This window comes from Triturus cristatus, chromosome 4_1 (assembly GCF_964204655.1).
Source record: "Triturus cristatus chromosome 4_1, aTriCri1.1, whole genome shotgun sequence".
In the NCBI taxonomy this organism is placed as follows: Eukaryota; Metazoa; Chordata; class Amphibia; order Caudata; family Salamandridae; genus Triturus; species Triturus cristatus.
The window spans coordinates 574,854,117-574,868,584 of NC_140585.1; the positions used below are offsets into that span (position 1 = coordinate 574,854,117).

General features: G+C 40.9%; 1 protein-coding gene across 2 annotated transcripts in view; it reads right to left on the reverse strand.

The window, feature by feature from the left end:
• Positions 1-248: 248 nt before the first annotated feature.
• SEMA3A (semaphorin 3A) overlaps positions 249-14,468 on the reverse strand; it is a 607,762-nt gene continuing 593,542 nt past the window's right edge. For both annotated transcript variants that reach the window (XM_085652903.1, XM_085652904.1), the window contains one exon: positions 249-2,700. In XM_085652903.1, the coding sequence (XP_085509029.1) occupies positions 2,245-2,700 (456 nt within the window). In that variant the 3' untranslated portion in view covers positions 249-2,244. The remainder of the gene's footprint in view (positions 2,701-14,468) is intronic.

Genomic DNA, 14,468 nt, shown 5'->3' on the forward strand with positions numbered 1-14,468 from the left:
TGAGCAACAGTGCAGTAAAGGAGTCTACAATTGCAATGCCACCAGGAACACAAGACACGCTAAAAGTTTGATACACATAAGAACACCAAAATACAATTATAGTATCTTTCCATTCTCACGATCAGTTACAATACTGCACAACATATATATATTCTATCTAGAGAGTCAGTTTTTAATAATACATCAATAGTTTGCCTGTGAGTGCACAAAGTGGAACATTATATTCTTGTTTTTTTTCCATATTTTCTACCGGAAAGATGAAAGCGCAAATGAAATGTCGACCCATTAACAATCGTGCCTTACTTGTGTGTGCAATAATAACAAAATACACTGTTTAATTCTTTTTGCTAATTTGTTAAGTGAATTATTTGCCTCATGCGTGTAAGATGAAATGCAGCGGCACTTAAGATATCAGACAACAAAAATATTGGCACACAGTGAGATTCTCTGATATAAGATACAACTAACTATAAATAAAATATATTGTAATGATTATAATCATTGCATTTCAGTAAGAGTTTTACTCATTTATCTTTGAAGGTGGAAGTGGGAATATGTTTTGAAACCTTCATCAGTCAGCAAAGGTCTAAAAATAATAATTGGGACCAAATTGCCCCCTAATTTACTAATGTACGCAAATACTTAAACCTTCAATTGGGGACTGAACATATATCAATCTGTATGCCTCAAAATGGGTCACTCCATGGCTGTTGAAATGCATGGACATCAAAGAGTAGGTATACTGATATTGAATTTTAAAGAGTTGACAGTAGTGCTCAGAGCACTGTTGAATTAGCTGAACTGTTTGAAAGCTGCAAGAATAGCAATAGCTGGTTCTACCATGTGTGCAGACCAGTTACGATCATGGTTGAATCCAATATAGGTTGTTTTCAATGTGAATGGAATTCAAAGCAACCCAAAGAATATTTTGAGGGAAGGAGCAAACAAAACCTTAATTCGAATTTTGTGAGATCTTGTGCAAAGTCTAAGTTTATAATTAAATGCATTATTGTATTTCATTCTATTGTGCACCTGAATACCCTCTATTTGATATTAAAAGTGGAAGAGATGTGCATGCTCAATGCACCATGTGAAGTCATAGAAAACATAGAAAGAAATCTGATGATTAGATCTCTTTTCTTTAACCATCTGAAAAGTTCAACTATACTCTATTACACTAAGTAGTTAACCATTGTGCTATGTGATAGAAGGTCTTGCTTTTCATTCTTACACAGCTATTTTGTGTTTTCTAAAAAACAATATTATTCAGGGATAGATTTTCTAAACAATATACGGTAAGCTTCAGTTCACTCTTCCTCGCTGTCTCAAAATATTAAACATGCTATGTTTTTCACACAAATAGAAATAGAAGCCAATATAGTTACATGTTTCAGGTTAGTGTTACGTGTTTAACAGACATGGTGCATAATTTTACTTTCAGATAAAGAAAGCATATATTAACCTATCTTACCTCAGAAAGAAGATAAGCAGGGCCCACTGTAATGCTGCCTTCAAAGAATTCCTCAAAGTGACAATAAAGCAGCATACTACACTTAGAATTTGAAACCAGTAATTGAACTGCACAATATTGGAAAAAAACAATGTTCAACTTTTAAAGAGGTTAGAGCTTACATTTACTGCATATATTTCTTGGTACTTATAAATTATAGTTTAATAAAATACATCTTTAGATGAATGCTGGAAGATGTCGTCAGTAGTAGATCAGTGAAATCAGCTTGTTTTGTGAAGGACAGATGGATTTCTTCCCTTGTTTGTAGTTTATCTTTCTATGAACCATTCCATCCCCTTCCAGCATATATACACAAAGAGTTGCTAGACAAAATATATCCATTTATCCAACCAAGTGGCATGGTGTTCCTCAACTTTACAAACACAGTTTTTATATTAGTTCTGAAAAAAGTGGCATTGACTGCAAAGTTTTCTTTGAATGATGTCATGGCAAAAAGGAATCAAAGATGTATCCAACACAATCCAATAAAATATGAACTACAATTCCAAGTTGCACTGTGTCTTCCATCTTTGAGAATAGACTATGTAGCTGTAAGTCTTGTTGGAGATTCTGTTAGGATATTCCTTATTCAATCCAGGTGGAACCTAATTGAGTACATCACCTTTGTAAACATCCACATAATGCCATGGAAAACGTTCATGAATATTGCATTGTTTCCAGTTAACTGTCTATACAAGTTTCTACTTGAACGAGGTTTCTAGATGTAATGCAGATCAGACACTTCGTGGTGCCCTCTCAGTTTCATGGGTCCGCCTGTTTCTGCCTTTCTTGTTTTCTTGTATATGTTTCCACTTGTTGGAGTTCACCTGGGAATTGCCAGATTTTTGTCTACGTTGTTTGCGGTCGCGTTTCCAAACCTGTTCACAGAACTCATCCATTGTGTTCAGGTTAGGGTGGTTGATAAGCTGCATGAAATCTCTGTACCATATCTTTTGATTAGGGGTCATGCTGATAGATGGCTCCTTAGCCTTAGCATTTTCCCCGTCTTCTTCCTTGTGTAGAAGTTCTTCAAGGTGCTCGGTGTCAATGACTTGCAAGGTCACTTTGAGCAATGCCTGCATAAACCCATGTTCCACTGCATGACAGTAGTAGATACCGGAGTCTTTCCGCTTCAGAGTTCGGAGAAGAAGCCCCTGTTCTGTCTTTATAAGTCGATCGCCCATTTTTATCTGTCAGGAGATAGGAAATATGTTGTGATTTACTGTTTCACAATGGTTCAAAATAGGATTATTAATTCTGCAATATTAGTGAGATATTCGCTTGTTCAACCCAACTGAAAAATGTTTCCTTAATAACTATTCATTTGTATCTACGTTGTGCACATTAGTGATATGATTGCAAATGTTTCCTAATCAATTGAATAGTCGTCAGTGACATCACTTAATAACTCTACGTACCAAACACACATAAAAAAGCAGACAAATACTTTGAGTACATTTTGATTAGAAGGTCATTATGTCATAAAACTCATAAAGTTATAAGCCATTCTAAGTGATGAAATTAATTTCTAAAAGAAAATTCCAATTTATAAATGCATGTATGACTGGGGATCCACTTAACAATGGGATAGCTTAACATATACCTTTGGTGATTTTATGTGAGCATTTCTGAAGCATGAAAATGACAAAACACCTCAAGCAAAATCAAAAGCAATGCTCAAACTTGTCTATTCCTTGTACTAAAAAAAGATAAAAACATTATAGGACACACGCTGAAGATATACATGTGATTATTCTTTTGCAATTACATGTTACATAACCCGTGTCTTATTATAAAGTACTGTTCTATACTTCTTTTTAGGTTTTAATAACATAGAGAGCACCAACAATTCCCTACTCCCACTTCTGCAGCAAATCCAAAGTCTAGTTCTTTCGATCTAAATGTTATATTTTTCTTCATGAATTGCTTTGGTTGCCGATCCCTATCTCGTTTTTCTCTTTGTCTAATAACTATCCACTCACATGCATGTGTGCCAGTGTGCCATGGCCTCTTAGGATGATTTACCTTCTGCATCTTGTTCAAAGCTTGTTCCTTTCACCCTCTCTGTTAACAATGAATTTCCAAAAATGACAATACTAGCAGAATGTGGTGGGAAAAGTGCATGAACCAAATAACTGTGCCATGCCCTTAGAGTAGTAGCTGAATGTAACTTTAGATATACTACAACTGTGAGGCTAAAGTAGGATGAAAGTGCATGCTAGGCAAACACGTCAGTTAAATTAGTGCTATGGTATGGTATGTGCATATTTTTATTTTTAAGGAATTGTGTCCTTTTTTACTGAAATAATCCAAATTCATTAACTGATGCTATGGTTCAAAGCTAAACATAAAGGCCATATAAACTCTGAAAGAGTCATGGAATTCTACCTCTCCTAATGCACTAATCATCATTTGTTTTAACATCAGGCATCTCATTTTACATCATCTCGACAGACAAATATTAGTAGTACACACGTATAATCCGACATTAACTACTTCACTAGTCACATCACATGTGACAAGACCTCTCCATTATGATAACAATTTGGGGAACACATAGGTGTGGGTACACATGTGTACCATACTACGAAAAATGGCAAGGAATTCACCCTCATCTCAGAAAACAAATGTGGTTTCATTTTTATTTATATTCTTTTGAGTTTAAAGAGGGAGAAAGTTCATGTTTTCATTGAACTAAAAGGAAAGCAATGCCCTGTAGCACATAAATATTTTAATTTGTGGATAGAGCTTTGTTATAATTGTTCATGATATTCTCTTTGCGTACTTCTTTGTTAAGACAATTGTAGTTTTTCAGTAAGATTGATGTTATGTATTATTCAGTGTGATCCATTTAAATATCAGGGTGTATTAAGTTGCAAATGTTTTTCCCCTGTTATCTGAGTTTTATTTCAATTTCACAATGGTCCTAAACATAATGAAAATTGACAGGTTATTGTTAAAAACGAAGTGGCAGATTTACAAGCCCCTTGTGCGACTTTCTTTTTCCCCATGTTAAAAATGAAGCAAAAGTAGTGCAAGGGGCTTGTAAATCTGCCCCGTAATGCCTAAAAATAATAAAAGGCCACTAATGGCATAATTTGAGGTGAAAATACATGCAAAGCTCTACATTTAACAGGACATTTCTCATGCAGAGAATGTTTTTACCACAACGTTTTCTTATTAAAAAGGGTGTGGTTATCACTACTGTCCTATAGCTGAAGTTGGTCAAAGTTAGTCTATATTGGAAAAGTTGATAATTGTTTGCAGTTTCCCAGGTTAGCCCAACAAATGAGGATGAATAGTGAAACGTTCTTGTATTTGCTGAAGTTTTTAAAAGATCGACTTCATGATAAGACACAAGGACCCGGAAACCCTGCAAATACCAAAGCTAAATGTGAAGAATTAAAATTAAAACATTAAATAGAAGAAGAAAAATATTCTAAACTTCAAACTGTAACTCCGATATGCTAACATGCATATACGTGTGTGCTACTTTTCTAGGCGAAGGAAAGAATAACTTACCTTTCATACCTCACCGATGGTTCCAAACTTTAAGTATTATACATCCTTTCTCGATATTGAAATGAAATCCAGATGAAAGGTTGTACTTTCAAAATATTTCTACACTATCAAACAATACCAAAGAATCATCCCTGTTACATCAAGAAACATGTATAGCAGTCAAAACGGACCAGTCTGCAACCTTAATTCTAACTAATTCTTAAAAAAGAAAAAAAATAGGACAGTTTAGGAAAAAAAGGAGCTAGTAAAATACTTCAGTGAAATATTTACATTTCGTACGGCTGGATCCTGCAGTGCAGCTGTGAGAGCAGTCAGGTTTAGTGCGCACTGAACTATGGTAAAAAGGCAATTTGTGCAGATTTTGCCTCCATGTTTAAATCGCCTTTTTTGTTAAATAAATAGCTCTAGATTTAATGGTCCAGTGATTCATTTCAAAGTAAAGGTGACAATGTGCACCTATTTGAACTGTTGCCTTAATTGCCTTGTTTCAATACAGATTTGTCAATTTGGCACAGCTATTTTGTTTCTATCCTTTTGACTCTTTAAACATTATTTTAGGATAAACGTTTAGCTTCAGGGTGCTGGGGCCAGCGGTGGGGGGTTAAAGGTCATGCTCTCAAAGAGATGTAGCTGAGTAGACACCACTAGAGAAATCTTCCTAGTAATCCCTCTACAGCCAAAGGCAAAGGAATGCAGAATAGCATTCTACATGAAGAGGTTTGAGAATACAACAGGCCTATATCCCTCACTGAGTACTACCAAGCAATAGGGGAGGTCAGGAATGTTACTGTTCAGTGCACATGACTTTGAAAATCAAAAGCAGTGTGGTGTTTGATGTATGTCTGTTGATGTGTATATTTACATCGAGAACCCCTATTGTGCCTGCCTAACACCCACACAACCTTGTCTTTTGTGCTTCACTGGGTATTTATATAGCATAATTCTGCACATTCCCCGATAAGGCATTTGCATTTTGTATTCTAGTCGTGTTGAATTTAAAACCCCAATTTATTTATAAAGTGTTCACAACATATATTTTGAATCTGACATTGCGGATGGGTATACACTGTAGTCGGTAAAAAAAACAATGTATTAAACAGCTATTCTGGTGTAATGAGATCGCCAAATAAATACTAAAAGATCCTAATATGCATGCATGCTTTCAAACTTTCATAAATCTTGGACAAATAGTTTTTTAGCATGTTTTCGTCCGTATGATAAATGGTGTGAATAATCTCTTCATTTTAGGATTCACTGCCCATTAAATAGGACAGAGCCGAAATGTGTACTGAATTATATACATTTCTGTGCAATGGGCAGCTGATCTGCACGGTGAAGCAAAACCTCGCTTCCATGTGAATTCCACACTAAAGGTATTTTTGAGTGTTAGATATGCCCTGAAAGGAAGTTTGGGCTCTTCAATTAATTCAGAAATCGACTTATTAAATTCTATCTAAAAACCTGATAGAAGTCTAGTCTCCAAATATATACATATATATATTATTTTTTGTGTAATTTTGCTCAAAAGCTGCAGACAATGTTTTTCTATGTATACGGAAACCTGAGAATATTAGTATATTTTTGAAGGAGTCAGAGTGGCACTTTGCTTGTTGTTTATAATAATTTTGGTCCTTCTCCGGAATTAAGGCTGGCTAACACAATGATCCTAACTCCTTGTCTGAACTGGATGCTGATGTGGGAAAGTATGCCATTGAGTGAATTTCCACCCCACCCTCATATAGAAACACGTATGGAGAATCACATGTTTCCTTTATTGCCATGCCTTGGTGAGGGATGGAAAGAAAGAAATGATTAGTAGACCATAGTGTTAGGTGCAAAGGTTTGACATATGTAACCAGATGCAAAATTGGCATATTATTCCTGCTAAAAAAATTGCAACAAATAAAAACCTAAACAACAAAGTTTTATCCCAGCTGGCAAATATTCACATCTGAAATAGGTAGGGTGAACAGACATCCCAGTTTCCCCAGACGGTCCGGGTTTTTCGTGAAGTGTCCCTGTGTCCCGACACTTTCCTCCAAACTGAATAAATGTCCAGGTTTTTCGATAGTGGATAGGATGAGCACAGAAATGTCCCGGTTTTTCAGTAGTGGCCGAGTACGATGTGTGCATGCTCACTTCTCACTAATGGAGATATTACGGCGTGATGTCACTCCAGATGAGGTTGTTGTGGGAAGGGAAATCCTTTAAAGAGAGACAATTTCTCTTGGGATTTAGCTTCTCTTTCTACAACGCAGAAAGAATGTCATTATGCCAGCCATCGGGGCAACAGCGTTTCCGAACCGCCAGCATGACACTGCTCAATGGAGCCAGAGGTCACTGCCTGCATCGAGATCTAGCCAGCTACCAGTGTAAACTGTAGTCCTACTTCTATGTTTATGACCTGTCCCGGATTTTTGTTTTGGGAATCTGGTCCACCTAGAAATAGGGATACTAAGCTGCTTACTCTTACTTGAGAATTTTAACTTTTTGTTTACTTCCTTTCTTTTTTTTCCTTGTATGGTTTGAGGAGCTTGGCCCGACATGTCCTGATGTTTTATGTTATTTTTTCCCATTATAGTACTGGTATACTATGCTGTTATCTTAGCATGTTTTCTTTCTTGAGTTTTAAACTTTACGTTTGTACCTTTGTTTTCCCACTAGGTGGTACTCCAGCATAGAATGCATTGGGGTCCTCCTAATTACTCTTCTATATTTGTGATGCAATTGGTGGTCCAGATCCTTCCAGCGTGCTGCTGCGTTCGGTTAATCTGGGTGACCAGCTTCGCCCCTTCCTTCGAGCGGACATTCTTTGACTGGGGTCTAGAAAAGCCCACTGCCAGCTGCCCAAGAAGTCCAATCACTGGGCATCTGGATTGACTATCCTTTCTTAACGTTAGCACAAATTGAACACCTATCAGCTAAAGCTATTTCCAGTATTAACCGCCATATGGTTGGCAGACTGACTTTGAAGTATCAGTTAAGTAGACTGCGTGAAATAATTGTTTTTCATTACTATGTCACCCTGAGTAAAACTGTAAGTGAACTGAATTAATTGAAACAATTTAACATTATTATCTGTAATGTCCCTATTAACCACCATTCATAAATGCCTATGAATGAAATAGTGGCCTCTTCATTTATACACAGACATACCACTGAGCTGAGAGACTGGGATCAATTTTAATGGATTGTAAACAGCACAATTAGAAACTATGTACACTAAAACCAAGAGGCAGGAATACACCAATCATTTCAGTAGCTAGACATGAGCCTAGTCTACCAATGGAGAGGATGTGGCCTAATAGCTACATCGGTCAATCTCGAAGCGGGGGAACCAGTTTAGAGTTTTGGCAGGGACGCTGAACAACCTGTGATTCTGGGCAAATCACTTAATCTCTCTTTGCCTAACTAAATGAATGTGTCCATCTGTAACGCACCTGGTGCTCATGTAAAGCGCTCTGATACCTTTGGGTCGAGTTTGCGCTATATGAAAAACTCCCCGCACTCAAAACCAATGGTGCAATGTGTACGTACGTTAGGGTGTTATGCAAAATTTTGATCCTAACACTAATTATTTTTCTGGACCAGTCTGTTGCAGATAATTAGTGAAATGACAAATCTGGATATCATTTGACCATTTGACGCGCGTTGATAAACTAGAGCTAGCGCTGAACTTTTATCCTACTTTGACCGTGTCTAACACACTTGATCGCTACAAACTTACTTTTAAATCTGTTTTTTTAATGTGATTTTAATTTAATCTGCTAAATGCCATTTGCACTTCTATTCTGATATCAGCACTTTCTCCTTCCTTACCTGCATTTCGGACACCCGCTGTAACCGCCAACTCCCCGGTCCACCACGGGGTTTCCCATTTGTTGTGGAGGGAGTGAAGGCGTCAGATTTCTTTCAGTTCTGGGTCAGAGGTGTAGGGAGGCGGGGGCTGCTTACGAGTTGCCTATTTAGTGACATGATGGACGCTACGCGCAGCGGACGCGTGCTGCGGGTGCGCCAGTGGCACGCCAAAGGCGCGCCTAGGGCAACCCCGTCTGCGCCCGTCTGTGCCCGGCCTGAGTCAGGGGCCACAACCCCTGTGCAAATTTATAATGTTCCCCACTTATACTCTCATGAAGACCTTTTTGCGCTCCGCCCTACGCGGCAACACAACTTTGTGATCTTGACACCGGACAACCATTCCTCTACCTGCCTCTGTTGTGACTTCTCTTTCTCTCCTGTACCCCACAATTATACAACCCCACATTGGCTCTTAATAAATTCATGTCCTACTCTGCGCACAAAAAGGAAGCGCCCACTAAAGAATTTTTGTTCTTTAGTATTAACTGCAGGTCCTTTCCTAAACATAAAGAAGATATTTTCGATCTACTTATAAATTCTGAGCCTGATGCCATCTTTCTTACTGAAACCTGGCTTAATGCCAGTTCTGGCCCTGACATCGCAATAGCTCTACACCCTAACTACACGATACTTAGGATGGACCGTGTGAATAAAATGGGAGGTGGCATAGGAATTATTTTTAAAAAGAGTTTCGCTTGCAAATGGGAAGAGCTTCCTATCAATAACTGTGAAGCCTGCATTTTTAAACTTTCTCTCATGTCTCAATTTACTTTTTTGGGGATGCAATTTATCGCCCTCCGGGTCCAGCTGGAGCCTGGGCAGCGGCGCTCCCAGACTTTATTGCTCCCCTTTTACTTGAAGTCACCAACTTTTCAATTTTAGGAGACCTGAACTTACATCTTGACGTTCTTAACTGCCCTGTTAGCTCCACTTTAATTATGTACTTAGCTGCCTTGAATGTCATGCCGGCCATACCCATAAGGCAGGACACCAACTAGACCCTATCTTTTCCAACTTAACAAATATCGCATGTGAGCCAGCCCTCCCTTTATTATGGTCTGATCACTTTCTAGTCAGCTTTAAGCTTAGACAGGTGAGGGGACGTGAGCCTTCGTCCTCCACCGGTGGTGCAACTGGTTTTAGATACTGGAAAAAACTTAATGTTGATCGTCTCAATCTTCCCCTTCTGCACTCTATGCCGGCCATAAACATAGTAAGCACCACAGACGCTGACGCTATCCACAGCTGGATTACCTCATTCATTGACACATGCCTCCCTCTGTCTGAGAATAGAATTAACAGCCATCGCCCTCCTGCCCCATGGTTCTCAGACAAACTTAAATTAGAAAAAACTAAGTGCAAAGTGTTAGAAAGACATTGGAGAAAACACCACGCTCCAGCTGAAAAACGGGTTTATAAACGGGCCATTAAAGGTTACCAGGCACTATGCAAAGCTGCGCGCGCTGAATACACAAAGAATAATATCTTGCTGTCTCAAAACAACCCTAAAACGCTGTTCAAGGTGGTGCAAGAATTGTCTGGCGCTAAGCACTAACCCGAGCCTCCAAAGCTAACCGAAATTCAATGTGAAGATCTAGCGGTGTTTTTTACTGATAAAATTGATAAAATTTATTCTGAATTGGATACTAATGGAGAACCGCTTCCTAAGTCCAAAAATATACTAGCAGACTCTTCCTCCTCCACAGGTTTATTGGACAAAGAGGACAATCCTGATAGCATACTCGACAGCTGGCTACCTCTTGATACGGTGTCTTTTAATGACATCCTAAATAGTATCAAATCAGGCTCCCCTAAGGATCCCTTTCCAATTTCCGTTCTAAAAAAATTGGACCCCATATTCTTAAACTCATTATTGAACTTCTGAATGCCTCACTTGCTGAGGCAGTAGTGCCTGTTACTTGGAAACATGCTATGATCCTCCCTTTGCTAAAGAAAGCTAATGCTGATCCGGAAGTTCTCTCTAACTTCTGTCCTATTTCACTGCTCCCCGCATTCTCCAAAATTTTAGAAAAACATATTAACCACCAATTGACACAATTTGTGGACTCCAAAAACATTCTGCATCCGTCTACCGAATTGACACTCTTGGGAGTCACCGAAACTATCCGCCAGCGACTTGATAAGGGTGACACAGTGGCTCACATATTATTAGATTTGAGTGCCGCTTTTGACACCGTGTCCCATGAGACCCTTCTTCAAGTTCTACATTCTAAGGGCATTGGTGGCATTGCACTGAAGTGGCTTGCGAGCTTTCTAACCAACCGTACGTTTCAGGTTTTCTCCACAACAGCTAACTCCAGATCTCATGTCTCCCCTTATGGAGTGCCCCAGTGCTCTATTTTAATCCTTAGTAAACAACAAGGAGTACAATGAGGGCTTGATAAAGGTCCACCGTACTTGCCCTGGGTAGAACTAGAAGACAAAAGAGGTACGGTGTTCCTGGGTGGCAAGTTGGCCACCTGGTGAGTACTCAGAGTGGTGGGGAGGTGGGAAATACCTCCTTTCGGAAACAGGAACCCTCACACACCCAGTAAGCTAGGTGTCATGCATCATCATATGGGTCTGCTCCTCGTCGAGCCAGCGCTGCAATGCTCGACGGGCACCCATAAAGGGGTTCTTTATCGGAGATCTTTTGTTCCTTGCCGCAGCCGCGGTCGGTAGTAGGAGTAACTGCAGGGCGGTGATGTGGGGAGGGGGAGGGGCAGGGTGGGGGGTAGTAAACTATGGATTACGGAGGTTTACAGGTAAGTTTACGTATAAATCAATAAAACGAATTTCGTTGCGTGGCCTTCATCCCCAAATGCGATGCAGTGCACGCAACAAATTTTGTTTTATTAATTTATATGTAAACTTACCTGTAAACCTCCGTAATCCATAGTTTACTACCCACCACCCTGCCCCTCCCCCTCCCCACGTCACCGCCCTGCAGTTACTCCTACTACTGACCGTGGCTGCCTTGCCGTATAGGTGCCGTGGGTGTGAGGGGCCTGGTAAGATGTAGATGTGGTGTCTGGGTTAAAACAGGTAAGGGAATCCTCTATAATTATTTTTATTCTGGAGAGGTCACAACCTGATTAAAAAGTAAAAAGAAGAAGGAGGGCGACTATTTTGTTTTAATCTGACAAAAATGTTTCTCGCCTATAAAATGTCTAATAGATCAGTTGGCAATTCCTCAGGACCTAGTGACTAAATGAAAACTATCTACAGCGTGTGGTGTGGTTCTACATACCACTTCTTCTCTCGGTAGGATGTTCCCCCGGAGAAAAGCAGCCAACCTCTTAAGGATTCAAGTGCGGCTTCATCAGACCGCAGCGGAGTATATGGACACTCAACGTAGTGTCGCTGCTCCCGCTCAGAGCAGTCCGGCTTGTGGAAATTTAGCTTGCAAACTGAACATTATCTGCGCCATCTTGCCCCTCCCCAGCACCACGCACAGCGAGCGCACGGCTGCCATTTTAGGCACCCCACTCATTGTCAATCGCCAGCGCGGTCCCCTTGGCGCTGCAAGCATCCCCCGCGCGCTGGCCACCCCCGCTCTCTCATACATGGTCATGCCTCTCCTTTGACAACCCCCTTCCTCTGCACCCCATTGTCCGAACTGGTCCCAGGCCATCACCTAGCCCTGCGGATGCAGTTTATTGCCCCTACTGTAAGGGAAACACCCCGCATCAAAGGGATTACAGTAGATCAAAGCCCCTACCCCCTGAGACCCGGCCGGTTGCACACACCGCCGGGAATTAGCGGAATTCCCTGCTGCGCGATAGCCATCTCCCACTGCGGGTAGGGTGGGAACTTCTACTGTATCTATGTGTGGGATCGGATCTGAGCCGGGGCTTCAGGGGATGTTCTTTCAGGCATCAAGGGAATCTCAAGAATATACTATGTGTAATAAAGCAATAAACCAGTGTATAAGAGACCAGGTCTCAGAGATGCAGTTAGAGCACCTTGTGACGATACCTTGCTGTCTGATCTGATGTGTTCTGCTCCGACGGAATAAAACTTTGTTTCCTGCCTTCCAGTCTCCGGCGCCTGCCTCTTTTATTGGTAAATTATCGAGTGGTATGAGAGGCGATTACCGCCGGGCAAATACTTGAAAGGTTATCGACTGAAACTGCCGCTACCATTTAACAATTGGCGCCCAACGTGGGGCCCATCAGCGACACGTGGATCCAGTGGGAGAGGTCCCGACGACAGAGTGAACGACTGCAACGATCGGGAGAGCTCCTGCCCAATAGACCCTCGTCTGGCAGCCGATCATCCGAACTTCACTGGTTCCGAGCAGACCTCTCTCGAGTGATCTACGGTCCTGACTGGGAACCATCAGGAGTGCCGCGGCAAATACGGAGAGTAGAGGACGATCGGGCGCTGGAGGCGGAAGACGAGAAACTGTCCACGCGGTCCGGGTAAGGTCGTGAAATACGACAAAAGTGCGAAATAATTGATTGATTGTTTGAATACTAGTATTGCTCATTGATTGTTCTCTTTGAGATATTCGCTGTCTACAAACGGGGAGGAGTAGAAATACTCTCTCTCTCCCTTTGCAGATAGTGATGGGTAGGTAACGCAGACTTTTGTCCCCGTTGAAACCCGTCGTGCCTATCTTTATCTCCCCATTGATTGATTGTCCGAACATTGATTGTTTTGAAGAATAGTGCTTTTTGAGATATTCTCTGTTTGCAAATAACGTAGAATAGGAATATTCTGTCTAGTATTTGCAAATAGTGAAGGGTAGGTAACGCAGACTTTTGTCCCCGTTGAAACCCGTCGTGCCTATCTTTATCTCCCCATTGATTGATTGATTGATTGTCCGAACACTAGTTGTTCGATATTGGTTCTTTGGAGGTATTCTCTGCTTACAAATAACGAAGAATAGAGATATTCTGTCTAGTCTTTGCAAGCAGTGAAAAGATAGGTAGTGCTGACTTTTGTCCCCGTTGAAACCCGTCATGCCTATCTTCTCCCCACTGATTGGTAGTTGGTTCTGCCCGGACCGCTTATTAGAGGTGAACCACCCGGCTCCACTGGAAGGCACCCCTAATAAGGACATGTTCACTAAATATGGACTAGTCGCCGTAGCTTATAGCAAGCTGTGGCATAAATATACCAAGAAGGACCCCGAAAGTCAGTGGCCACTGATGGGATCCTTCGACGACCGCAAGATAGAAGCGCTAGAAGTAGCTCTGCGTAGCAATAAGACGACGCCTACTATGCTTGACAGTATTGGCATGTGGCGCAAAGAAGCGACGCAACGGAAAAAGAGGGAAGAAGTAAAAGCAGAAAAGGAATTACGAAAGGCAGCTCACCTTGCCGCTAGAAAGTTAGAAGAAGACATAAAGGAGAGAAGGGAAACTAAACTAAGACAGGGGCCTCGGCCCTCACGGCCTCCGCGACGGCTGAGCCTCTTGTGCCGAACCCAACGTCGACTACAACGCTAGACGACCATGAGATAGGAAAGAAAGAGTCCACCAGAATGAATCGATTAACTAAGGATGAACGAACAGGAATCGACAAGATAGTAAAGGCACTGGTAGGATCCTTTTTGACCTTACAAAAACTA